This window comes from Schistocerca serialis, chromosome 2 (genome assembly GCF_023864345.2).
Source record: "Schistocerca serialis cubense isolate TAMUIC-IGC-003099 chromosome 2, iqSchSeri2.2, whole genome shotgun sequence".
Taxonomy (NCBI): Eukaryota; Metazoa; Arthropoda; class Insecta; order Orthoptera; family Acrididae; genus Schistocerca; species Schistocerca serialis.
Genome location: NC_064639.1, coordinates 651,638,922 through 651,665,388, shown reverse-complemented (window position 1 = coordinate 651,665,388; position 26,467 = coordinate 651,638,922). Strand labels below are relative to the sequence as shown.

Below are 26,467 nucleotides of genomic sequence, written 5' to 3'. Positions count from 1 at the left end.
ATATATAGGTCTTACATCTCCAACTATTGGAGAGAGGAAGTAATATATTCAGGAAATATTTAGATAATGAATGGCAATTTACAGGAAGGCTGGGAGGAACTGCAAGTGTTGCATAACATTATCAGCTAATGTATAAATCAAATTTCTGAAATGAAGTTAGCATCTTAATTCATGTGCAACACACTATTACTGTGTGTCCCTTCATTTTATTTGGAACTGAGATATTGCCAATTTTATTCTGAGTGATTTAGAATTTGGATCATAGAGTCCTTTATCATAGAATGCTGTATTCTTAAACATCTATGATTATGGATAAATTAGGAGTATATCAACAATCCATTAATCTTTATCACATTACAAAGAAGGCCATGTTATAAGAATCAAGAGCACAAGCTTGTTATTGAGTTGAAAGCTTTAATTGCACGAGCAAAATGAGAACTACTTTGTGCATGTATGTTATTGAAATAACTGCGGTTAAAATACCCAATTTATGAAGCCGTATTTGAATCACTTATACAACTACTATAAAACATTGTATGATACCTTATTAAATAATTAATACAGTGACTTGACTTACTTTTCCTAAAACACAGCAGTCTTCACTTGTGCAGCTGCTGCTGTTGCTTACATCACCCCAGCTGTCACGAGGTGATCTCCGAGGAGCTACAGGAGGTTTCTTGTCAAACTGCATCTGTTGACTGTGTTGATTACTGTCATCAGTATCAGTCCCTGAAACAAATCATAAGTCAGGACTTTCTTAGTATATTATTTACTACCAATATGACTATCTGTGAGTGTACTTTAAATATGGAAAATAGTAAAGGTGTGAAAACCCTAGTCAGATTTTTTCAGATTTAAAAATCTGTCACATGTAGTAACAGGTTCATTTTTTGGCAAGAAAGAGCTCACATGCCAACATAATCAATTATAACAAGGTATCTGAGATATTAAAGAACTACTGAAGAGTACTGTTGTTTACCCTTACTCACCTGACAGAAAACTGAGTGGCACCATTGAAATTCTTGTGTTTGGCAAGATGCTCTTCATCAGGCGTGCTTCAGCAGGATGGTTGAAGCGCAAGTAGTTTGATCTACCAATGCAAATCATTGAACCTGTAAAACAAAGTGATCTGACTATTCTGTGCTCAGATTCATCATTTGAAGCTATTTTATTTCATAAAGACATAAATTTTGTTCTTCATATAATTCCTTATGGGGTGCAGTTGTGTCTCAGTAAGATGTCAGTATGAAAATAGGCTTCTCCTCTTCCTCTTCATCTATTCTTCCTGTTTTCATTCATTCATAATGTTCTATAGGTTCCATGAAGGAGGAGAACCTTTGAGGTTCTTGAATGGATCAAGGTATATTACACTAACAAAATTCAAGCAACTCTTAGGAAGTTTATTAAGAACAAACTACCACTATGTGTCTTAATACTATGTGTGTGTCTGCAAGTTAAATTAGCCTAGTATACTGGAAGGTAAGGTGCTACACTGAACAGAGAATCTCCTTTTTCAGTTACATTAAATAACTGGCATGTATCATTTGTTAATTGTTTACTGTTCACCCAGTTTCACTAGTGTTTTTGAAAGAAAATAGTTATTGCATCTCTAACTGATATCTTGAGAACTAAGTGACTTTTATACACAAGGTTATGTATAACAAGAATAACGTTTTTCTATTGTTCTTAAGTCTGTAAATGCAAGGCACTAAAATGAAGAGAATATTATTTAAAATGAGTGAACAGAGTTAACAGAGCACATGCAGGAAAGTACTGACTAACACATTGTAGAAATTTATTTTTAATGTTTCCATATGCAAGGTATCAGCTGTTTTAGATTTTTATATTTCTGAATAATGAGTATTGAGTAAGGTTAGTTATTTTCATATAATAATGATAATAATAATAATAAATAACTGCAAAATCTTAGCCTAATATTTCAGTTCCCTCCTCAACTGCAAACCACCCCAAGAAAAACTTGTCTTCTCTTCTCCAGTATTCACACACCCAGACTCACATGCCCCGGATCTTGAAGAAATTATGGAGAGAGTCAAGCAGTTGAAAAATAACAAAGCACCAGGAGAAGATGGGATCATTGCTGAGTTCTGGAAACTAAACAATCCTATACTTATGCAGAAATTACACCATATAATGTCAGACATATGGATAACGGAGCAGTTACCAGAGGACTGGAAATGTGCTCTAATTCACCCGCTACACAAAAAGGGTGACAAGACAGACATGAACAATTACAGAGGAATTTCCCTGCTCCCAGTCGCTTACAAAATCCTTTCCAAAGCACTTTTAAACAGGATAGAATCCCAAGCAGATACACTAATTGGTGAATATCAGGCCAGATTCAGAAAAGTACGCTCCTGTGCGGAACAGATCTGGTGCTTAAAGACAATATTACAAATGAGGAAATGCAGAAACACAGTAGTTACATCCATCGACTTCAGGGAAGCATATGATTCAGTGGACTGTGGAACCCTGTTTAAAATCATGGAAGAATTTGGGATCGACCAGAAGACACGAAAAATCACACAACAGACACAAGAACAACGGCCAAAGTGAAATTCATGGGCGAAGTATCAGAACCCTTCGAAATCAAATCTGGAGTCCACCGGGGGACAGACTATCCCCAATCCTTTTCAATATTGTTCTAGAAAAGATAATCAGGGAATGGGAACCTCACGTAAAGGGTATCCAAATTGGTATCAAGAAAGAGAACCAAATTAAAGTCAAGTGCCTTGCTTTCGCTGACGATATTGCAATTATCACCAATAACAGAACAGAACCGATTCATGCAGTGGAAAAACTACATGAAATTTCACAAAAAACCGGACTACAGATATCTTATGAAAAAACCCAATATATGGAAAGGCAGCCAGAAAATAAATCCCCTTTAATAACAAAATATGGTAAAATTGCACAAGTCTGCCATTTTAAATTCCTCGGTGAAACTATACAGTCCTCAGGATTAAACTGAATTGCCAATGAACAAAGAATCACCTAGCTCCAGAAGGCCTACAAGCTAACATGGATGCATTAGAACAAAAAGTTCATTTCGACAGATGCAAAATTAAGGCACTATACAACAGTGATTCTTCCAGAAGCAATCTATGCAGCTGAAACAATGGTGATTAATGGTCACTCAAAAATTATGGAAATAGAAAAGCAGGAAAGAAAAATTCTCAGGAAGATCTATGGTCCAATGAACAAAAATGGCATTTGGATGAAGAGAACACAAAACGAACTCTATAGAAAGATCAACATAGTAACAGATGAAATCAGAAAGCACCGAGCCAAATTTTATACACACATTTACAGGATGGAAGACTCCAGAACAGCAAAGAAATTATTCAATATTATAACAAGGAGTAAATGTGGCACAGAATCGCTGAAAGAAGTCCAGAGGGATCTACAGCAGATCAACATAAAAAATCTCGAAGATCGCACCGAGTGCCGGCATAAAATCACAAGTGTGAAGTTTGGGGAAATAACATTGCGTCAGCCTGGTAAAAAATGGACAGAGGAATGGAAGAAGGAGCATTCTGAGAGGATGAGGAGGTTTTGGGAAGCAAAGAAGAAAAACATCCAAAGATGAAATTATGAATTCAAGTTCAATCGCTCTCCTAAAGGGGAATAATCATTATAATAATAATAATAATAATAATAATAATAATAAAGAATAAAAGAATAGGCCTCCGGTATGATCTGCCAGTCGTAAAAGGCGACGAAAAGAACAAACCACTAATAGGGCTAACCCCCCTTTTAGTGTGATTAGTTGGTTCAGGACAGAACTAATGAAGCCTCGGACAACCGCTGTCATGGTTGGGGATTACGCTTGAACCCTATGCCCGTCCACAATGGTAACAACACTGCTAGCCACACGGAAAATGATTTAAATCCAAATAGAGGTGTTTTGCAGGATATGCTTCCTGCAACCACTCTAGAAGGAAAACAAAGACAAAGGATGAGATGGTCCCATGAAGTTAACTGACACCTCATGTTCTGTTACTTCCAAGCAACAAACTTAGGAACCAACACAACTGGATACAGATCACAAGTATACACAACATTTATTACCAGATACCCAGAATTAAAATTTTTAACAGAACAACGACTAGCTGATCAGATCCGTGTAATAATAAAAAATAACAGGATACCCCAGTCAGAATTAGAAAACATCAAACAACAAGTACAACAAATACTGGAACAAAATAATGTGCATTCAGAAGAAGAAGAACATACAGTAATGGACTCAAACATCCCAGAGCAAACAAACAAATAACAACACGCATCAATTAAACAATCAGAGGAAAACGAAATCTTAAGACAGCCACCAGAACAAGCACAAATAGAACACGAAGTGACACACATGTTAGATATAGAAGAAAAATTTCAGCTGACACATATAGAATACAAAAACACAAATACAGACATTAGACCATTCTTGCATAGACCACCAAATAACCCACAAGTCGAAACAACAATAACAACTATCAACACAATCATACACAACAAAATAAATGAAAATACAACTATGGAAGAGTTACAACTACTGGTTTATATAGGAGCACTCACTACACTAAATATACACACTAGGCAGAGATCAGAACAAACCAACACACAGAAGAAACCCACAAAACCAGCATGGCAACACAGGCTACAGATCAGAATAGAAAAACTGAGAAAGGACATCGGACAGCTAACACAATTTATAAGAAATGAAATGTCAGGAAAAAAATGAAAAAGGTTAGGTAAAATCTCACAACAAGAAGCGATAGAGCAATTAGATGAAAAGAAGCAGAAATTACAAGCATTGGCCAAACGACATACAAGATACAAAACCAAAGATTCAACAGAAACCAAAAGAAATTTTACCAGACAATAGATAACACACACATTGAAAAAGACAATCCACCAAACATAACAGACATGGAACACTTCTGGAGCAACATATGGTCAAACCCGGTACAACATAACAGGCATGCACGGTGGATACAAGCAGAAACAGACACATACAAGATGATAAGACAAATGCCTGAAGTAATAATTTTGCAACATGAAGTCACCCGAGCAATTAATTCTACTCACAATTGGAAAGCCCCTGGAAAAGATAAAATAGCAAATTTCTGGCTAAAGAAGTTCACCTCAACACATTCACATCTAACTAAATTATTTAACAATATGGTTATAATAGAGGGAAACATTCCACGTAGGAAAAATATATCTAAAAACAAAGATGATGTGACTTAACAAATGAAAGTACTGGCAGGTCGACAGACACACAAACAAACACACAAAATTCAAGCTTTCGGCTCATCAGGAAAAGAAGGAAGGAGAGGGAAAGACGAAAGGATGTGGGTTTTAAGGGAGAGGGTAAGGAGTCATTCCAATCCCGGGAGCGGAAAGACTTACCTTAGGGGGAAAAAAGGACGGGTATACACTCGCACACACACACATATCCATCCACACATATACAGACACAAGCAGACATATTTAAAGACAAAGAGTTTCTTGTCTTTAAATATGTCTGCTTGTGTCTGTATATGTATGGATGGATGGATGTGTGTGTGTGTGTGTGTGTGTGTGTGTGTGTGTGTGTGTGTGTGTGTGTGTGTGTATACCCGTCCTTTTTTCCCCCTAAGGTAAGTCTTTCCGCTCCCGGGATTGGAATGACTCCTTACACTCTCCCTTAAAACCCACATCCTTTAGTCTTTCCCTCTCCTTCTTTCTTTCCTGATGAGGCAACAGTTTGTTGCGAAAGCTTGAATTTTGTGTGTATGTTTGTGTTTGTTTGTGTGTCTGTCGACCTGCCAGCACTTTCATTTGGTAAGTCACATCATCTTTGTTTTTAGATATAAATAATTTAACAGTTACATTGCAGACCCATACACATTCCCTGATACACATACACATGGAATAACTTGTCTGAAACCTAAAGATCAAGCAGACACAGCAAACCCAGCTAAATATAGCCCCATAACATGCCTACCAACAATATACAAAATATTAACTTCAGTCATTATACAAAAATTAATGACACATACAACACAGAACAAAATTATAAATGAAGAACAAAAAGGCTGTTGCAAAGGAGCACGAGGATAGAAAGAGCAACTGATAACAGATGCGGAGGTGACATATCAAGCTAAAACTAAACAAAGGTCACTACACTACGCATACATTGATTACCAAAAAGCTTTTGATAGTGTACCCCACTCATGGTTACTACAAATATTGGAAACATACAAAGTAGATCCTAAATTGATACAGTTCCTAAACATAATAATGAAAAATTGGAAAACCACACTTAATATCCAAACAAATTCAAATAATATCACGTCACAGCCAATACAGATTAAGTGTGGAATATATCAAGGAGACTCATTAAGTCCTTTCTGGTTCTGCCTTGCTCTGAACCCACTATCCAACATGCTAAATAGTACAAATCATGGATACAATATTACTGGAACATACCCACACAAAATCACACATTTGTTATACATGGATGATCTAAAACTACTGGCAGCAACAAATCACCAACTCAACCAATTACTAAAGATAACAGAAGTATTCAGCAATGATATAAATATGGCTTTTGGAACAGACAGATGTAAGAAAAATAGCATAGTCAAGGGGAAACACACTAAACAAGAAGATTACATATTGGATAACCACAGTGACTGCACAGAAGCGATGGAAAAAACAGATGCCTATAAATATCTAGGATACAGGCAAAAAATAGGAATAGATAATACAAATATTAAAGAAGAACTAAATGAAAAATATAGACAAAGACTAACAAAAATACTGAAAACAGAATTGACAGCAAGAAACAAGACAAAAGCTATAAATACTTATGCCATACCAATATTGACCTACTTATTTGGAGTAGTGAAATGGAGTAATACAGACCTAGAAGCACTCAATACACTTACACGATCACAATGCCACAAATATAGAATACATCACATACATTCAGCAACAGAAAGATTCACATTAAGCAGAAAGGAAGGAGGAAGGGGACTTATTGACATAAAAAACCTATGTTATGGACAGGTAGACAATTTAAGAAAATTCTTTATAGAAGGAGCAGAAACTAGCAAAATACACAAAGCAATCACTCATATAAATACATTGGCTACACTACTGCAATTTCGTAACCACTTCTACAACCACGTTAGATCACATGACATCGACAGATACGAAGAAAGTAAATTGGAAAAAGAAAACACTACATGGCAAGCACCCGTATCATCTAACACAGCCACACATCGATCAAGACGCATCCAACACATGGCTAAGAAAAGGCAATATATACAGTGAGACAGAAGGATTCACGATTGCAATACAGGATCAAACAATAAACACCAGATATTACAGCAAGCATATTATTAAAGATCCCAATACCACAACAGATAAATGCAGACTTTGCAAACAACAAATAGAAACAGTAGATCACATCACAAGTGGATGTACAATACTAGCAAATACAGAATACCCCAGAAGACACGACAATGTAGCAAAAATAATACAACAACAACTTGCCATACAACATAAACTAATAAAACAACGTGTTCCCACATACAAGTATGCACCACAAAATGTACTGGAGAATGATGAATACAAATTATACTGGAACAAAGCCATTATAACAGATAAAACAACACCACATAACAAACCTGACATCATACTCACCAATAAAAAGAAGAAATTAACACAACTAATCGAAATATCCATACCCAATACAACAAATAGACAGAAGAAAACAGGAGAAAAAATTGAAAAATACATCCAACTGGCTGAGGAAGTCAAGGACATTTGGCATCAGGATAAAGTTGACATTATACCAATTATACTATCAACTACAGGAGTCATACCACACAATATCCACCAATACATCAACGCAATACAGCTACATCCAAATGTATATATACAACTACAGAAATCTGTAATTATTGATACATGTTCAGTTACCCGAAAGTTCCTGAATGCAATGTAACATATACCGCACAGTTAAAAGGAAGTCACGCTTGATCAAGGTCCGCGTCACTTTCCAATTTTAACCAGACATACCGTCTGAGAAAGGAAAGAAATAATAATAATAAATGATCCACTAGCACTAAACTGTATCCTGTGCAGGGGATAGTAATCTGTATGCTATTCATAAGTGAAACAGTGATATTAGAAACTTAATGAATAGCGACACTTGCTGTTCAAGTGAATGTGAGTAGGAGCACAAATTCTATCATCATTAAGCCATTTTTACTCTAATATCTTTGCTTAAACATTAAAAGTGGCCTATTATTTGTACACATCAGAGTAATCAGAAATTTGACACTCTCTTCTAAGACATTGCCGAACTGCATGTAATACAGAGATAAACTTGGCACTGCAAGAAAAAAAGAAATTTTAGTTCAAATATTGCTTGAGAACACAGTATCTACAGATGTGTGTGTGTGATGCATCAAGGAATATTTGAGCTCTGGTTATGCAAGATAGCTTTGTAGGACGTTGTCAAAGTAGTGACTGTGTGGACAGAGAGAGTTGCGTGTATGGGTGAAACTGAGGGCTACTACTTATAGGGTGAGTCTCCCATGCCAAACAGGCCTCATCAGATGAACTGTACAAAGAGTGTTCCACAAGGCCCCATCTCTTCCATATCCACTCTCACAGTCCTTCCTCCTTTATGCAGATACCCAGACTAAGCCGTGATGCAATCCATGTCAAGAGGTGCATGGTGACTAGAAATATGTGTCATTAATGGAGCCTCCCCGAGTAAGTAGCCTTATACCATGTGGGGTCTGTTGGGTCAGCCAAATAAATCTCCAATTCTCATTAGACCAAAATTGAGAATGCAGAACAAAACAAAACAAAACAAAACAAAAACTGAGGGTTTTGATGAGATCTCAAACAACCAGTCATTGAGGCTGAAACTGGTGGAAACTGTTTCTGTAATTTGGCAATAGACCAGTCCAAGAAATGGAAACGGTTACTGAGAAATTGGACAAAGTCAAGTTCATACCTTTTCTGGGGCTCAGAGGAGGAGACTTCTCAAAATACAGAGGTAAGGAATGGCTCCCTAACATAAATGGAGGGAACTAGAACTTTCTGTAACCAAGACCTCCCCCCAGAATGAGATATTCACTCTGCAGTGGAGTGTGCGCTGATATGAAACTTCCTGGCAGATTAAAACTGTGTGCCCAACCGAGACTCGAACTCGGGACCTTTGCCTTTCGCGGGCAAGTGCTCTACCAACTGAGCTACCGAAGCACGACTCGCGCCCGGTACTCACAGCTTTACTTCTGCCAGTACCTCGTCTCCTACCTTCCAAACTTTACAGAAGCTCTCCTGCGAAACTTGCGAGTCTCGAGTTCGAGTCTCGGTCGGGCACACAGTTTTAATCTGCCAGGAAGTTTCGTATCAGTGCACACTCCGCTGCAGAGTGAAAATCTCATTCTGGAAACATCCCTGTATTTTCTTCTTTGTTGTCATTTCATCACCCCGCCTACAGTATGGATGAAGGATGGGGGGAGGGGGCAGTTGTACAAAGGGGCTTAGGGTATTTCTATTTTCAGTAAATGCGTCAACATACACCAAACACCACAGAATAATTTGGAAATCTTGAATAGGGTTTTTTTTTTTTGTTTGTTTGTTGGGGTTTAAGGGTGCTCAACTACTGAGGTCATTAGCGCCCAGTCACAATTGTTAGAGCACATAGAATCTAGTAAAACTCAAGGGGAGGAGGGGGGGTGGGACACCAGAAAGTCCTTACAAAGATGAAGATAAAGTAAGTAAAAGAGTTAGATGTCTTTGGACAAGCCAGTCAAAGTTATAAAACTAAGAACACAAGCAGCTGCTCGAGCGTCATCAGCTAAAATATCTGGTAAAGTAGATGGCAGGGACAGGACAACATGAGATTGACTAAAGCGGGGACACGACAATAAAACATGATGAACTGTTAATGCTTGACCACAAGGGCACTGTGGGGCTGGGTCACCGGAGAGCAGGTAGCGGTGGCTAAACCGGCAATGCCCAATCCGCAACCTGGTCAGAAGGACCTCCTCTCGCCGAGATGGTCGGGAGGAGGTTGTCCAAGCAGTTGGGAACGGTTTTACTGCCCGGAGCTTGTTTCCTTGAAGGGATGACCAAGTATCCCACCACAATGACATAAGCCTCTTACAAACAGCCCCACTAATGACAGATGACGGGACACAATGGGAGGCTGGCCGAGGCAGGAGGACTGCAGCCTTGGCTGCAGCATCAGCAGTCTCATTCCCAGGCACTCCTACATGTCCGGGAACCCACAGAAAGCTGACAGGAGAGCCATCATCAGTGAAAGAATGGAGGGACTGCTGGATCCATTGCACCAAGGGATGGACCGGATAGGGAGCTCCAAGGCTCTGAAGAGCACTGAGTGAATCAGAGCAGAGTACACACGATGAATGGCGGTGGCGGCGGGCATACTGAACGGCCTGATGGAAAGCAAAAAGCCCAGCCGTAAAGCTGGAACATTGGTCGAGGAGCCGGTATTTAAAGGTGACGGCCCCGACGACAAAGGCACAACCGACACCATCGTCAGTTTTGGAGCCATCAGTGTAAATAAAGGTGTGACTGGCAAGTCGCGCACAAAGTTCGACAAACCGTGAGCAATACACTGCAGCCAGAGTACCCTCCTTTGGGAGCGAGCTGAGGTCGAGATAAATATGAACCGGAGCCTGGAGCCAAGGTGGTGTCGGGCTCTCACCCTCTCTGAAGGTGGTAGGGAGGGCAAAATCCAATTGTCGAAGCAGGCGCCGGAAGCGGACTCCAGGGGGCGGCAGGGCAGACACATACAACCCGTACTGACGGTCGAGAGAATTGGCGAAGAAGGACTGATAAGAGGGGTGGTCGGGCATTGACAACAGCCGGCAAGCATACCAACACAGCAGTATGTCGCACCGGTAATGGTCAATGGTAATTCGGCAGCTTCAGCATAAAGACTCTCAACGGGACTAGTGTAGAAGGCTCCGGTCTCAAGACGTAACCCCTGATGGTGGATGGAGTTGAGATGGCGTAAGAGGGATGGCCGAGCAGACGAGTAGACGAAGCTCCCATAATCCAGCTTTGATCGGACTATGGACCGATACAAGTGAAGCAGGACAGTGTGATCCGCTCCCCAAGATGAACCACTAAGAACTCTGAGGACATTAAGGGAACGTGTACAACGGGCCGCCAAATAAGAGATGTGTGGAGACCAACAAAGTTTCCTGTCCAAAGTGAGCCCTAGAAACTTAGTTGTTTCCACGAATGGGAGAACAATGGGACTGAGATGTAAGGATGGCGGAAGGAACGCTTTATATCGCCAAAAGTTGATACAAACCGTCTTCTCTTCAGAGAACCGGAAGCCATTTTCCACGCTCCATGAGTATAGGCTGTCTAGACAACGCTGAAGGCAGTGCTCCAGGAGGCATGTTTTCTGGGCACTGCAGTAGATCGTGAAGTCATCGACAAAGAGAGAGCCTGAGACATTAGGTGGAACGCAATCCATAATTGGATTGATCGCGATGGCAAAAAGGGCTACGCTCAAGACGGAGCCCTGAGGCACTCCGTTCTCCTGGAGGAAGACGTCTGACAATACGGAACCCACACGTACCCTAAACTTTCGATCTGTTAAAAAGGAATCAATAAAAAGGGGCAGGCGACCACGTAGACCCCACCTGTGTGTAGTGCGGAGGATACCTCCTCTCCAACAGGTATCATAAACCTTCTCCAAATCGAAGAACACGGCTACTGTTTGGCGCTTTCGCAAAAAGTTGTTCATGATGAATGTCGACAAGGTCACAAGGTGGTCAACAGCGGAACGGCGGCGACGAAAGCCGCATTGAACATTGGTAAGTAGCCGTTGAGATTCAAGAATCCAGACTAACTGAGCGTTAACCATGCGCTCCATCACCTTACAGACACAGCTTGTAAGAGAAATGGTGCGGTAACTAGAAGGAAGGTGTCTATCCTTCCCAGGTTTGGGTATAGGAACAATGATGGCGTCACGCCAACGCATGGGGACCTGACCTTCGGTCCAGACGCGATTGTAGGTACGAAGAAGGAAGCTTTTGCCCGCCGGAGAAAGGTGTGCCAGCATCTGAACGTGAATGGCACCTGGCCCCGGAGCAGAGGACCGGGACAGTGCAAGTGCACATTCGAGTTCCCGCATAGTAAAGGGGGCATTATAAGTTTCCAGATTCAGCGAGTGGAAGGAAGGTCGCCGAGCCTCTTCTGCCTCGTTCCTGGGAAGGAAGGCAGGGTGGTAATGGGCGGAGCTTGAAACCTCCACGAAAAAGCGTCCGAAGGCGTTGGAGACAGCCACAGGATCAACAAGGACCTCATTACCCGAGGTCAGGCCAGGTACCGAGGAGTGGGCCTTAATGCCCGACAGCCGGCACAGGCCACCCCAAACGACAGCAGAGGGAGTAAAACTGTTAAAGGAGCTGGTGAAAGAGGCCCAAAAAGCTTTTTTGCTGTCTTTGATGACTCTATGGCATTGCGCTTGGAGTTGTTTGTATCCAATGCAATTCGCCAACGTAGGATGGCGGCGAAAGGTGCGTAAAGCACGTCGTCGAGCACGGATAGCGTCTCTACAAGCCTCATTCCACCAGGGGACGGACACGCGACGTGAAGAAGAGGTAGTATGAGAAATGGAACGTTCGGCAGCATTGATGATAACAGCCGTGAGGTATTCGACCTGACTGTCACAACTGAGAAAATCATGGTCCGGAAAGGTCGCCAGGCAGGAGTAAAGTCCCCAGTCAGCTTTCGGTATGTTCCAGCTCGAAGGACGTGGGGATGGGGTGTGGTGCAGGAGACGAACGACACAGGGGAAGTGGTCGCTCGAATAGGTGTCAGAAAGGACATACCACTCAAACCGACTGGCAAGAGTGGTAGAACAGATCGAAAGGTCCAAGTGGGAGTAGGTATGAGTAGAGTCCGAGAGGAAAGTCGTGGGCGCCAGTATTGAGGCAGACAAGATTGAGATGGTTGAAGACATCCGCCAAGAGGGAGCCTCTTTGACAGGATGCAGGAGAGCCCCAAAGGGGATGATGGGCACTGAAGTCGCCAAACAATAAAAACGGCGGAGGAAGCTGAACAATCAGGTGCATCATGTCAGCCCGACTAACTGCAGATGACGATGGAGTGTAGACGGTACAAACTGAAAAAGTAAAGGCAGAAAGAGTAATACGGACAGCTATTGCTTGGAGAGGGGTGGTCAGTGGGATGGGATGGTAATAGGCATCGTCCCGAACGAGCAACATGACCCCACCATGAGCTGGAATACCGTCCACAGGGGTGAGGTCATACCGCTCCGAGGTATAGTAAGTAAAGGCAATACGGTCAGTTGGCCGCAACTTGGTTTCCTGGAGACCAAGGATGAGCGTACAGTACAGGCGGAGGAGCAGTTGTAATTCCTCCCGATTAGATTAAATACCTCTTATGTTCCAATGTAACAAGGCCGTCGCTAGTCAGAAAAAAGGGGGGAACGAGACGGGGGAAGAGCTGGTCACCTCGACGGCCGCGGAGGGCCAGGTTTCGAGGGAACAACACTACAACCGGCGGGAGACGGATCCTGTTCCATCGAGTCGTCGCCAGCTGCGGCCGCTGTCCCGGGTTGCATAGGAGGGGCAGCATCATTTGCCGATGAGAGGCCAGCTGAGTGCCTGGCAGCAGAGCGTCCCGGCGAAACTGAGGACGGCCGGGAGCAGCGACTCACAGATGGAGCGTCAGACGAAACGCGCCGGGGTGGAGAGGGGGATAGAGACTACTTCTTGGAGGCCTTCTTGGAAGTCCGAGGAGGCACAGGAATGGTGGGCTGGACCCGAAGAAGGTCCTCATGCGCGGGGTCCGTTTTGGAACGCCGGACCTCTGAAGCCGGGGTCCGGAATGTTTCCCTGATGGACGCCTGAGAAGATGATCGCTTCTGAGGCGGCGGGGGGGGGGGGGGGGTGGGGGGGGGGGAGGAGGAGGAGGAAGGGTGGCCCCTGGGGCAGAGGGGGCGGGGGCCACGGGGCAGGAGGATTTGCAAGGGAGGGATTTGGGAGGCGGAGGCATAGACCCCGGATGGGGGGAGGAGGTGGAGGGGGGACAGGATAGGGGTGAGGATACTGTGGAAGGAGTGGACACTACTGAGGCAAACAAAGTTGTCAACGTCACGAGATGGAGGCAGTCATACTTCTTCCTGGCCTCAGAATAAGAGAGACGATCCAAAGTTTTGAGTTCTTGAATCTTCTTCTCCTTCTGATACGCGGGGCAGTCTAAAGATCTAGGCGAGTGGATGCCAGGACAATTAATGCACCGAAGTGGTGGGGTGCATATATGTTCCTCACGAAGAGGACGTCCACAATCGCCACAAAGGGGCTCAGCCTCACACCGTGACGACATGTGCCCCAAGAGCAAACACCGAAAGCAGCGCATAGGAGGCGGGACGTAAGGTCGCACGTCGCACGTCGCACATCACCTTTACCTTCTCCGGGAGGAAGTCCCCCTCGAAGGCGAGGATAAAGGCCCCGGTGTCGATGCGACGGTCTTTGGGGCCGCGCTGGACTCGCCGGACGAAATGCACGCCTCGGCGCTCCAGGTTGGCCCTGAGCTCCTCATCAGATTGCAGCAGGAGGTCCCGATGAAAAATAACCCCCTGTGTCCTATTTAGTGCCAGATGTGGGACAATGGATACTGGGATGTCCCCTAGGCGGTCGCACGCCTGGAGCGCCGCCGACTGTGTGGCGGAGGTGGTCTTTATAAGAACGGACCCCGAACGCATTTTACTGAGAGCCTCAATTTCCCCGAAGATGTCCTCGATGTGCTGAACAAAGAACATGGGCTTGGAGGTGGCGAATGTCCCCCCATTGGTCGAAGAACAGACCAAATAGCGGGGGAAGTACTTCGCCACAAGCCGGCTGGCCTGTCCTTCCTCCCAGGGAGTGGCCAAGGGGTAAAGGGCAGGAGAACCAGAACCGGAGGCAGTACCTTTCTTTTTAAAAGACTCGGCCGCAGAGCGACCTGATACATGTTGACGTTTCATCTGCGAAACATCCGCCCCGATACCACCCACTCCGACCAGGGGCTCTCCCCACGGGCGCCACCCGGCCTCAGCAAGGGCCACCTGGCAGGATGACCGTTGCCGGGAGTCCTGATGCCCCAAGGAGACGGGCATCTACTCCTTGGCCGACGTGGGGAGGGTACAGCTCAGGTATCAGCAGTACGATCCCTGTGTTGTCAGGGGGCTACAACCTAGAGGGTACATGACTACCCCACCACAGCGGGCTGGCTACCGTGCTGGATTTCGGGTGCCATGGAAAGTCCATCATGATCGTAGGTGCAGATGGGGACGCACTATGGGCCTAACTCGTACAACCCATCAGGCATTTACGCCCAATTTGAGGAATAGTGCGTATGGTTACAACGCCGTTACAATGCTGAGTGCCGAGGTCTTGGTGCACGGAAGACCAGTGATACACCACGTAAGGCGTCCTTCCCCAAAAGGCTCATACTTCTGTAGAATTTTGAAAAATGGAGGTAAAACCCCAAGGGGGACCATCACATGGAAGGCCAAAACGGTTGAAACTCCTTTTAGTCGCCTCTTACGACAGGCAGGAATACCTCGGGCCTATTCTAATACCCGGACCCGCAGGGGGATTGAATAGGGTTAGGAAACCCACCTTCAGAAATAGAGAGAAAGAAGCATTTGACATAACTTTTGGGTTTACCCCAATGGGTTGTTATGTTGAACAATGGCATGTGACATTTGAAGCCATTCTTACCTGACCACATGTATATTAAGTGTGAGATTGAAATGGGCGTTAAACAAACAATAGCCTGCAGGATCATGGAATAAAGACTGGGGCTCATATAGGAAAAACCCAAACTCTCACTTATCTGAAGTCAGAAAATCAATAATGAAACCAGTGGATTTTGAGGACATTCGCCATCAAGACCTCATTATTTAGGAAACTGCCCAGTCACCAAGAAGTGGACAAACAGAAATGTACCTTGGTGGAACAACAACCTGAACTTACAAAGGAAGCACATAAGAAAACTGTTAACTTAACAAGAGAGGACAATGGAAAAATATCAGAAGGCCATAAGCAAATAAAGCCTTGTAATCAAGAAAGCAAGCAAAGCTATCATTCTAGAGGGTATACTGTGAGGAAGTGAAAGGTACAGCTACTTGCACCAGACTTCACTAAATTTCACAAGAATACTATCTAATCCAGTAGGAATTCCAAGTAAGGAAGGTGGTGAGTGTACAAGGACAGTGAGTATGTCACTGAATGTGCTCCTTAAGGTTCACTTCCCTCGAAGCAGACTTGCAGATAACACAAACCAGGAATCTGTCCCTGAGAGGAACTGATTTATAAGCAATCAAAGGGAAAACTGAGAATCTGCTAGAGAATTTGCTGAATAATAAACCACAGTGACTGTATAGAAGCGATGGAAAAAACAGACGCCTATAAATATCTAGGATACAGGCAATAAATAGGAATAGATAATACAAATATTAAAGAAGAACTAAAAGAAAAATATTGACAAAGACTAACAAAAATACTGAAAACAGAATTGACAGCAAGAAACAAGACAAAAGCTATAAATACTTATGCTATACCAATATTGACCTACTCGTTTGGAGTAGTGAAATGGAGTAACACAGACCTAGAAGCGCTCAATACACTTACACGATCACAATGCCACAAATATAGAATACATCACATACATTCAGCAACAGAAAGATTCACATTAAGCAGAAAGGAAGGAGGAAGGGGATTTATCGACATAGAAAACCTGCATTATGGACAGGTAGACAATTTAAGAAAATTCTTTATAGAACGAGCAGAAACTAGCAAAATACACATATAAATACATAGGCTACACCACTGCAATTTCATAACCACTTCTACAACCCTTTAGATCACATGACATTGACAGATATGAAGGAAGTAAATTGGAAAAAGAAAACACTACATGGCAAGCACCCGTATCATCTAACACAGCCACACATCGATCAAGACGCATCCAACACATGGCTAAGAAAAGGCAATATATACAGTGAGACAGAAGGATTCATGATTGCAATACAGGATCAAACAATAAACACCATCTATTACAGCAAGCATATTATTAAAGACCCCAATACCACAACAGATAAATGCAGACTTTGTAAACAACAAAAAGAAACAGTAGATCACATCACAAGACAATGTACAATATAAGCAAATACAGGATACACTAGAAGACATGAAAATGTAGCAAAAATAATATATCAGCAACTTGCCATACAACATAAACTAATAAAACAACATGTTCCCACATACAAGTATGCACCACAAAATGTACTGAAGAATGATGAGTACAAATTATACTGGAACAGAACCATTATAACAGATAAAACAACACCACATAACAAACCTGACATCATACTCACCAATAAAAAGAAGAAATTTACACAACTAATCGAAATATCCAAACTCAATACAACAAATATACAGAAGAAAACAGGATAAAAAATTGAAAAATACATCCAACTGGCTGAGGAAGTCAAGGACATGAGTCATCAGGATAAAGTTGACATTATACCAATTATACTATCAACTACAGGAGTCATACCACACAATATCCACCAATACATCAATGCAATACAGCTACATCCAAATGTATATATACAACTACAGAAATCTGTAATTATTGATACATGTTCAATTACCCGAAAGTTCCTAAATGCAATGTAACATATACCGTACAGTTAAAAGGAAGTCACGTTTGATCAAGGTCCATGTCACTTTCCATTTTTAACCAGACATAACGTCTGAGAAAGGAAAGAAATAATAATAATAATCCAGTGGGCAGTTGAAACATTTCACCCACTCAGTCCAGATCTACTTAAAATAGCAGGAAAAGGTTTAATTAGATTCTTGTGTAGACTGTTTATGGTTTGCCTAGCAGCAGGAAATATTCCTAATTCTTGTAGGACAGAGAGGGTTGTTTTCATTCTGATGCCAGGGAAAATTGATGATACCAAGGCTAAGGATATGAGACTGAGAAGCCTGTGCTCCTTTAATCAAAAGACATTAAAAACATATATTGATGTGGATGGCAGAGAAAAAGAGGTTAACTGTGGTTCCTTTAAATGTAAACTATCTCACATATCAATCAGACAAATCATGTGGAAAATACTTCAATTTGTTGGGAAGGTGGAGAAATCTCTACATGTTCTGGAAATTGCTCTCTGCACCATTCTGTATATTGAGGGGGCTTTTAGCAATATGAACTTCGAATCCATGATTGGAGTTGCAGAAGAGCATAGCATTGAGACCACTATATGCAAGTGGACTAAAACCATGTTAAGTAGAAGATAGGTAGAAGCCATTATGATGAATGGCAAAGTCATCGACACCACTAGGGGATGTCTATAAGGAGGGTTGGTTGATTAGATTAGATTAATACTAGTTACATGGATCATGAATACGATATTTCGTAATGATGTGGAATGAATCAAATTTTCCAATACATGACATAATTAAGTTAATTTAACAACATACTTAAGTTAATTTAACAACATACTTAAGTTAATATAACAACTTTTTTTTGTGTCTCATTTTTTTATTTTTATTTTTTTTATAATTTTTTTTCCTTAATTTTTATGTAAAAATTCCTCTATGGAGTAGAAGGAGTTGTCATTCAGAAATTCTGTTAATTTCTTCTTAAATACTTGTTGGTTATCAGTCAGACTTTTGATACTATTTGGTAAGTGACCAAAGACTTTAGTGGCAGTATAATTCACCCCTTTTTGTGCCAAAGTTAGATTTAATCTTGAATAGTGAAGATCATCCTTTCTCCTAGTATTGTAGTTATGCACACTGCTATTATTTTTGAATTGGGTTTGGTTGTTAATAACGAATTTCATAAGAGAGTATATATACTGAGAAGCTACTGTGAATATCCCTAGATCCTTAAATAAATGTCTGCAGGATGATCTTGGGTGGACTCCAGCTATTATTCTGATTACACGCTTTTGTGCAATAAATACTTTATTCCTCAGTGATGAATTACCCCAAAATATGATGCCATATGAAAGCAATGAGTGAAAATAGGCATAGTAAGCTAATTTACTAAGATGTTTATCACCAAAATTTGCAATGACCCTTATTGCATAAGTAGCTGAACTCAAACGTTTCAGCAGATCATCAATGTGTTTCTTCCAATTTAATCTCTCATCAATGGACACACCTAAAAATTTGGAATATTCTACCTTAGCTATATGCTTCTGATTAAGGTTTATATTTCTTAATGGCATCATACCATTCACTGTACGGAACTGTATGTACTGTGTCTTATCAAAATTCAGTGAGAGTCCGTTTACAAGGAACCACTTAGTAATTTTCTGATTACTTTGATTTGGGGGAGGGGACCAAACAGTGAGGTCATTGGTCCCATCAGATTAGGGAAGGATTAGGAAGGAAGGAAGGAAGGAAGGAAGGAAGGAAGGAAGGAAGGAAGTAAGTCGGCCATACCCTATCAAACAAATCATCCTGGCATTAGTCTGAAGTGATTTTGGGAAATCACGGAAAAGTTGAATTCGGATGGCCAGACACAGGTTTGAGCCATTGTCCTCTCAAGTGCGAGTCCAATGTGCTAACCACTGCGCCACCTACAAGGAGGAGTTTTGTCTCCACTGCTATGGAACCTAGAGTTGAATGAATTTATTTAAGAGCTGAATATTTTAGGCTTTTTTGCCAACGATATGCAGATGATTTACTCCTAGTAATACCTGACAAATTTACTAGTACTGCTAGAACAGTGGCACAATGTGCACTGAACACTGTGGAAAACTGATGCTGAAAACAGGATCTAAGGGTCAGTCCCAAAAAACTAATACAGTATTATTGCTGAGGAAGCATATCCAGCACACACAATGGAGTCTTAACATCCTTTCAGTAGAGGGGATAGTGAAGTATGTGGAGGTAACCCTGGATGTGAAACTATCATGGACTCTTCACTTAAGGAATGTAGGTTCCAAGGTAAACGGTACTCTTATGAACATGAGAAAGGGCTGTAGTAACCACAGGAGTATGTGCTGGATACACATTACTGTAATAAGACCCATGCTACTTTATGGGACTACAGTATGGTGGAATAAAGTACAAAAGACGATGGTTGCTAAGGAGCTTGGCAAAGTAGAGAGACTGGACTGCTTAGCCATAGCAGGTGGAAGAAGCAGCACTGCCATGCTGGGATGGAGACCATGCTGGACATGCTTCCATTACACCTTTGGATTGTGCTGATGGCAGTGGCAGGGGCATATGGGTTACAAACAGGATACAACTGGACACCTTTAGGGTATCCAGAATCTCATACCAGTATAGTGAGTGCTGTAAATATAGGAATAGTCAGGGAATTTCTGGCTGATCATACAGTAACTTCCAACTGCTTCAATAATCCTTTCAATGTAACAGTTGTAATAAGGCAGTAGTGGAAGAGCAGACCATGACCATTCAGGAGACATAATCTAGTTCACTGAAGGACTGAAAACATAACAAGGGCTCTGGGGCTGGAGTAAACGGGGTACAGCCTAGACTACAGAGACAGCAGTCTTTATAGGGAAGCTAGCTACAGCATTCCAGGAAAAAGTATCCTCTGTCAGGGTGTGCATGGAGGATAATTTGCGTAGGTGCTACAAGTATTATAGCATTTACGTTTACTCAGACAGCCAAGCAGCCCTGGAATCTCTATCATCCTTTGCAAAGAGATCAGTGATCATTGGAGAATGGCAAGAAGCTCTTGTGAGACTAGGGGAAAGCAACAAGATAAACCTGCTTTGAGTCCATGGTTAGTCAGGAATTAGTGGCAGTGAACAAGCTTAGAAGTGTGATGACCCAATTTACTGGACTGAAACCTGCCCTAATCATCTCTAAGTAGCTGGATGAGGACAGGATGTAGAATATTAGACTATGATTTGAACAGGGGACAGAATAAACTCATGATAGGAATTATGGCTGGCCAGGGGAACTTAAAAAGAAACGCCAACATACGATGAGAATAGATGGGGATGCCCGTAAGTGTAGACCATGAGGTGGATAAAACCACACTATGTCTAACATTCCAGTGTGAAGTATTGGAGGGCAAAAGACACAGAAGATCCATGTCCATTAAGTAGTGAAGAAGTTGGGACTAATAAAAAACTAGAAAAGGGTCTTGTACTACTCTTTAAAGGTTACCAGATTACTAGAAACACAGGGAGTGAAACCCCACAATAAACTAAGCTTTGTTGTGGGTGATAGTGGGCTGAGATCACTGTTGTTTTTGTCTCCTTGCAATTGCCAAATCAAATCAATCCTGTCTCAAATACTCATGTTTCTGTGTTTCCAACCAGTAGTAACTTGAATATGTCTGTGAGTACTTTCAATGATCCATTCATCATTTCTCTTTAATGCTCAAATGACGGGATGTTACTTCTGAAACAGCCATGTTTGAATTTTAATGTCAATTATGAACACATTCCTTTGAAAATTTTGTAGCAGGCAGTTAACCACACTAAGAATAAAATACACTCCTGGAAATGGAAAAAAGAACACATTGACACCGGTGTGTCAGACCCACCATACTTACTCCGGACACTGCGAGAGGGCTGTACAAGCAATAATCACACGCACGGCACAGCGGACACCACAGGAACCGCGGTGTTGGCCGTCGAATGGCGCTAGCTGCGCAGCATTTGTGCACCGCCGCCGTCAGTGTCAGCCAGTTTGCCGTGGCATACGGAGCTCCATCGCAGTCTTTAACACTGGTAGCATGCCGCGACAGCGTGGACGTGAACCGTATGTGCAGTTGACGGACTTTGAGCGAGGGCGTATAGTGGGCATGCGGGAGGCCGGGTGAACGTGCCGCCGAATTGCTCAACACGTGGGACGTGAGGTCTCCACAGTACATCGATGTTGTCGCCAGGGGTCGGCGGAAGGTGCACGTGCCCGTCGACCTGGGACCGGACCGCAGCGACGCACGGATGCACGCCAAGATCGTAGGATCCTACGCAGTGCCGTAGGGGACCGCACCGCCACTTCCCAGCAAATTAGGGACACTGTTGCTCCTGGGGTATCGGCGAGGACCATTCGCAACCGTCTCCATGAAGCTGGGCTACGGTCCCGCACACCGTTAGGCCGTCTTCCGCTCACGCCCCAACATCGTGCAGCCCGCCTCCAGTGGTGTCGCGACAGGCGTGAATGGAGGGACGAATGGAGACGTGTCGTCTTCAGCGATGAGAGTCGCTTCTGCCTTCGTGCCAATGATGGTCGTATGCGTGTTTGGCACCGTGCAGGTGAGCGCCACAATCAGGACTGCATACGACCGAGGCACACAGGGCCAACACCCGACATCATGGTGTGGGGAGCGATGTCCTACATTGGCCGTACACCACTGGTGATCGTCGAGGGGACACTGAATAGTGCACGGTACATCCAAACCGTCATCGAACCCATCATTCTACCATTCCTAGACCGGCAAGGGAACTTGCTGTTCCAACAGGACAATGCACGTCCGCATGTATCCCGTGCCACCCAACGTGCTCTAGAAGGTGTAAGTCAACTACCCTGGCCAGCAAGATCTCTGGATCTGTCCCCCATTGAGCATGTTTGGGACTGGATGAAGCGTCGTCTCACGCGGTCTGCTCGTCCAGCACGAACGCTGGTCCAACTGAGGCGCCAGGTGGAAATGGCATGGCAAGCCGTTCCACAGGACTACATCCAGCATCTCTACAATCGTCTCCATGGGAGAATAGCAGCCTACATTGCTGCGAAAGGTGGATATACACTGTACTAGTGCCGACTTTGTGCATGATCTGTTGCCTGTGTCTATGTGCCTGTGGGTCTGTCAGTGTAATCATGTGATGTATCTGACCCCAGGAATGTGTCAATAAAGTTTCCCCTTCCTGGGACATTGAATTCACGGTGTTCTTATTTCAATTTCCAGGAGTGTATTTGTAGATGTACAGGAGAACACAAAGGACTATGAGACATACCTTGCGTTAGTCTGGTGGGCGTAAAAGCCTGCAGGCCATCAACGGCTGTCATGGATGCCAGAGGGAACAGTGTGACAACACCGGCATTGTTCTCGATGTGGCAGTGTACGGGCTCAACGCCAGTGCCCTGCACCACAATGTCCATCGATGGGTCCGACCCGAGGCTCACGCGACCTGCAGGAAAACCACGATGTATCTAATGACAGGCTCACATGTTTACCTTACCAGGATATACTGGTAACTTTCATTATAAAGAAGTACAGAAAATAACATATATTGCAGAAAATATAAATTCTGAGGTTCATAGACCTGTGCAACACGTTGGTCTGTATATTAATTTTTAGGCTAGGTATGTATGTACATAACCTTAATCTACAGAAATTCCTGCCACTTTCCATTATAGTTTAAATCTCTTTGATCATATTTTTTCCTGCTGTTCCGTAAGTCTAGAAAGTCCTTTACAGTGTAAATCTGTTGAAATTGTTTGAGAACACTGGCACAATTGTTTTGTGATGTCTTTCAGTATCTGGTAGTGTTGATTTGACACCAGAGCTGTATTTCCACAAAACCGGAAAGACGATTTTTGGAGGGTGCCAGGTCAAGACTAAGGTGAGGATGTGAGGGCTCTCACACAAAATACAGGGCGTCCCACTCAAACCTGCCTGATTTCAAGGACCCAAGAGAGAAAAACCACAGTAGATACGACAGTGAAAAATGCATCACATTGTAGAGCATCTCAAAGAATTTATACTGCCGCGTCAGAAATGCCAAGTATCGTCACCAGAGTGCAGCATAGTCGCATGAAGTGAAAATGGCGACTCCAGAGCAGTGCACGCAAGCAATAGTGTGGTTTGTAGAAACAAAATCGCCGATTGCTGTGCAAAGCAGTCATGAATGTGTGTATGAATGTGATCCACCTGATGTGAAAACAATGAAGGAGTGGTATAGAAAGTTTCTGGCAATAGGAAGTGTTGATTCTGGCGGTGCACGTTAATGAGTTTTAGAAGAGACAGTGGAGGACATCAGGAGGGGATGAGGACATAGACACGTACAGGTGGAGAGTGCGAAATGGACAGATAAAGGAGTGAAGAGTTGGTGAGCGAGGGGAAGTCGAGATGGGCGACGGAGAGTGAGGGAAGGAAGAGAAAGAATATTGGAAAGAAGATTGGAATAAATAGATATCTAGCCAATGCAGGTACCTCATCTAGTATGAAATAAAATTAAGGCTCTTTTAGTTCAGTCAAGTGAGTTGAAGAAAAATGACTTTCAAAGCATGTAGAAAACAGTTGTGATCCTGTCTCATCTTACATAATACATTTAAGTATAAGTCCATTTGCTGTTATTAACCATCTGTTCACAAAGACAACGCAGCAACATTTCGTTGGGCAATTACAGTGTTACAATTTATGGGCCATTGAGGGTGGCAATAATGTGAAACAGATAACATACTACACGTAGTGGTCCGAATGGTATCGACTTTAACGATAAGTGCTAGAAAGTCAGTGGTAAACCTCTCGATTATTTACTATGGCTAGTCTATTTGAGGTTCATAACACACCATTTACGTGGTTTGCCAGTTAATAAAAAGACCTGGAAATCTGCGGCCCGAGGTGCCATATCATATTGTTAGTTTTCGCCCTTGAGCAAAAAAGTTTGACGAGCACTACTATAGCCTATTGAAAACTTTGTTTTAGCAGTTTTTTTTTTTTTTTTTTTACAGTGTCTAATCTGTGTTCTCTAATAAATTCGTCATGTTTTTTCTCGTTGCGTACCAAGGAAATTCGAGAGCAACTGCTATGAGGCTAATGTTGGCTGATCACATTCCAGCCTTTGAAATGTTTCACGCCATCACAGATGAGTTTCAGCGTTAGATTTTTCTCTTTTTTACAGAAGACTTCAGCGACAGTGCACTGTCACATTGGTACATCTGTGTCTTCCATTTCATAAATATAGACTGTGATCATGTAATATATGTTGGTCCCTACGTGGCAACACGCAGTATAACGTCTGTAGGTTACATTATGCAGACTTTTTATTATATTGTTGGAACTGCAGTTGCAACAAGGGTTTCTCTCGTCTTTCAGGTTAACCACAGTTTTCCACAACGTAACTGTCAATCTTCCTGCATTTGGCATGTGAAGATGACAACTGAAAATTTGTTTTCAATTCTGCATGCTATTCGTTTTCACTGGCGATAACTAGAGTGTTAGGGAGATAAAAGGTAACATGGTGCGAAATAAGGAGAATATGTTACACGGAGAAACTATTCCGAAACCATCTCATACTATGTTTGAGAGCACGCAACAACTTTTTACTGCGCGCTGGTCGTCGCTTGTGCTTCAACTCACTATGCAAACGGTCCAATAACGTTGTGTTGTATGAGCAAATCATTTTCTTCTCGTCCCTTTGAGTGTCAGAAAAAAGATCACCAAAAACTATATCACTGAATGAATTCTGTTTTCGCTGCACTTTTTGCCTCCGCAAGCTTACTGGTAGGTATACAAACGATACATCGACGTTTTGGAAGCATTGAGGTTTCGTCCATTAATATCGAGGTTAGCATTGATGTATTGATTGGCGATAATCGCCGATGCATTGACGAAAAAGTCCAAATACATCGACATCGTTGAATGATGGATCATTCATTTCTTTCGTGGATGCTCTCCATTGGGTGTGTCGGGTCTCTTAAATCTTACAGTGCTACATTTAATTTTGAACTATTAGGTAAGTAAAACAAGAAGTTCACAATATTATCATTTATTTCAAATAGTCGCCATTGAATTATGTACTGTGATCACTGGATACAATATAAGTGATAATCATTGCCTACGTGCCCATTGTACAAGGTGCCAAACCGAAAGAGAATAAGAAATATGAGACAGTGAGTGATGTTTTTAAAACATAAAAACGTAAAGAATGCTGAAAACTATTGCATTACTTACGACATTTGGACAGAAACAACGTAAAATGAATCGTTTGTGGTCATTTCTATTAACTTTCTAGACAACACTCAACTTCTCACCGGAACAACATGTGTTTCCGAGCTGACAGAATGCCATACATCGCTGTACATCATTGATAAACTGATATATTTTTTCCGACTGGAATATTTCAATTGAAAATGTTTCAGGTACCGTCACAGATCATGTCAGCAGTGTTATGAAGGTCAGGTGGGACACGTCTGTTTTGCCCATAGGATTAACTTAGTCATAACTAAATTACCTGATTATATAAAACGCTGCACTGAATTGATAAGTAATGTATGAGATAATGCTAATTGTATTAAAGATGGCGTCAATGCAAGTAACGAGTTATGGAAAAGACAACAGAGACGGGACTGAAGGAAGGCCCAATTAATAGAAAAAAAATTAACTCTTGACACTCGCACATGATGGAATTCGTGCTCGTATATGTTAGGATGAT

The 26,467-nt window shown here is 42.5% G+C and overlaps 1 protein-coding gene across 4 annotated transcripts in view; it reads right to left on the bottom strand.

The window, feature by feature from the left end:
• LOC126457732 (pleckstrin homology-like domain family B member 1) overlaps positions 1-26,467 on the bottom strand; it is a 1,069,305-nt gene that overhangs the window by 265,402 nt on the left and 777,436 nt on the right. For all 4 annotated transcript variants that reach the window (XM_050094273.1, XM_050094272.1, XM_050094274.1 and 1 more), the window contains 3 exons: positions 23,045-23,218; positions 990-1,112; positions 578-729 (listed from right to left, as the gene is read on the bottom strand). In XM_050094273.1, coding sequence (XP_049950230.1) covers positions 578-729; positions 990-1,112; positions 23,045-23,218 — 449 coding nt within the window. The remainder of the gene's footprint in view (positions 1-577; positions 730-989; positions 1,113-23,044; positions 23,219-26,467) is intronic.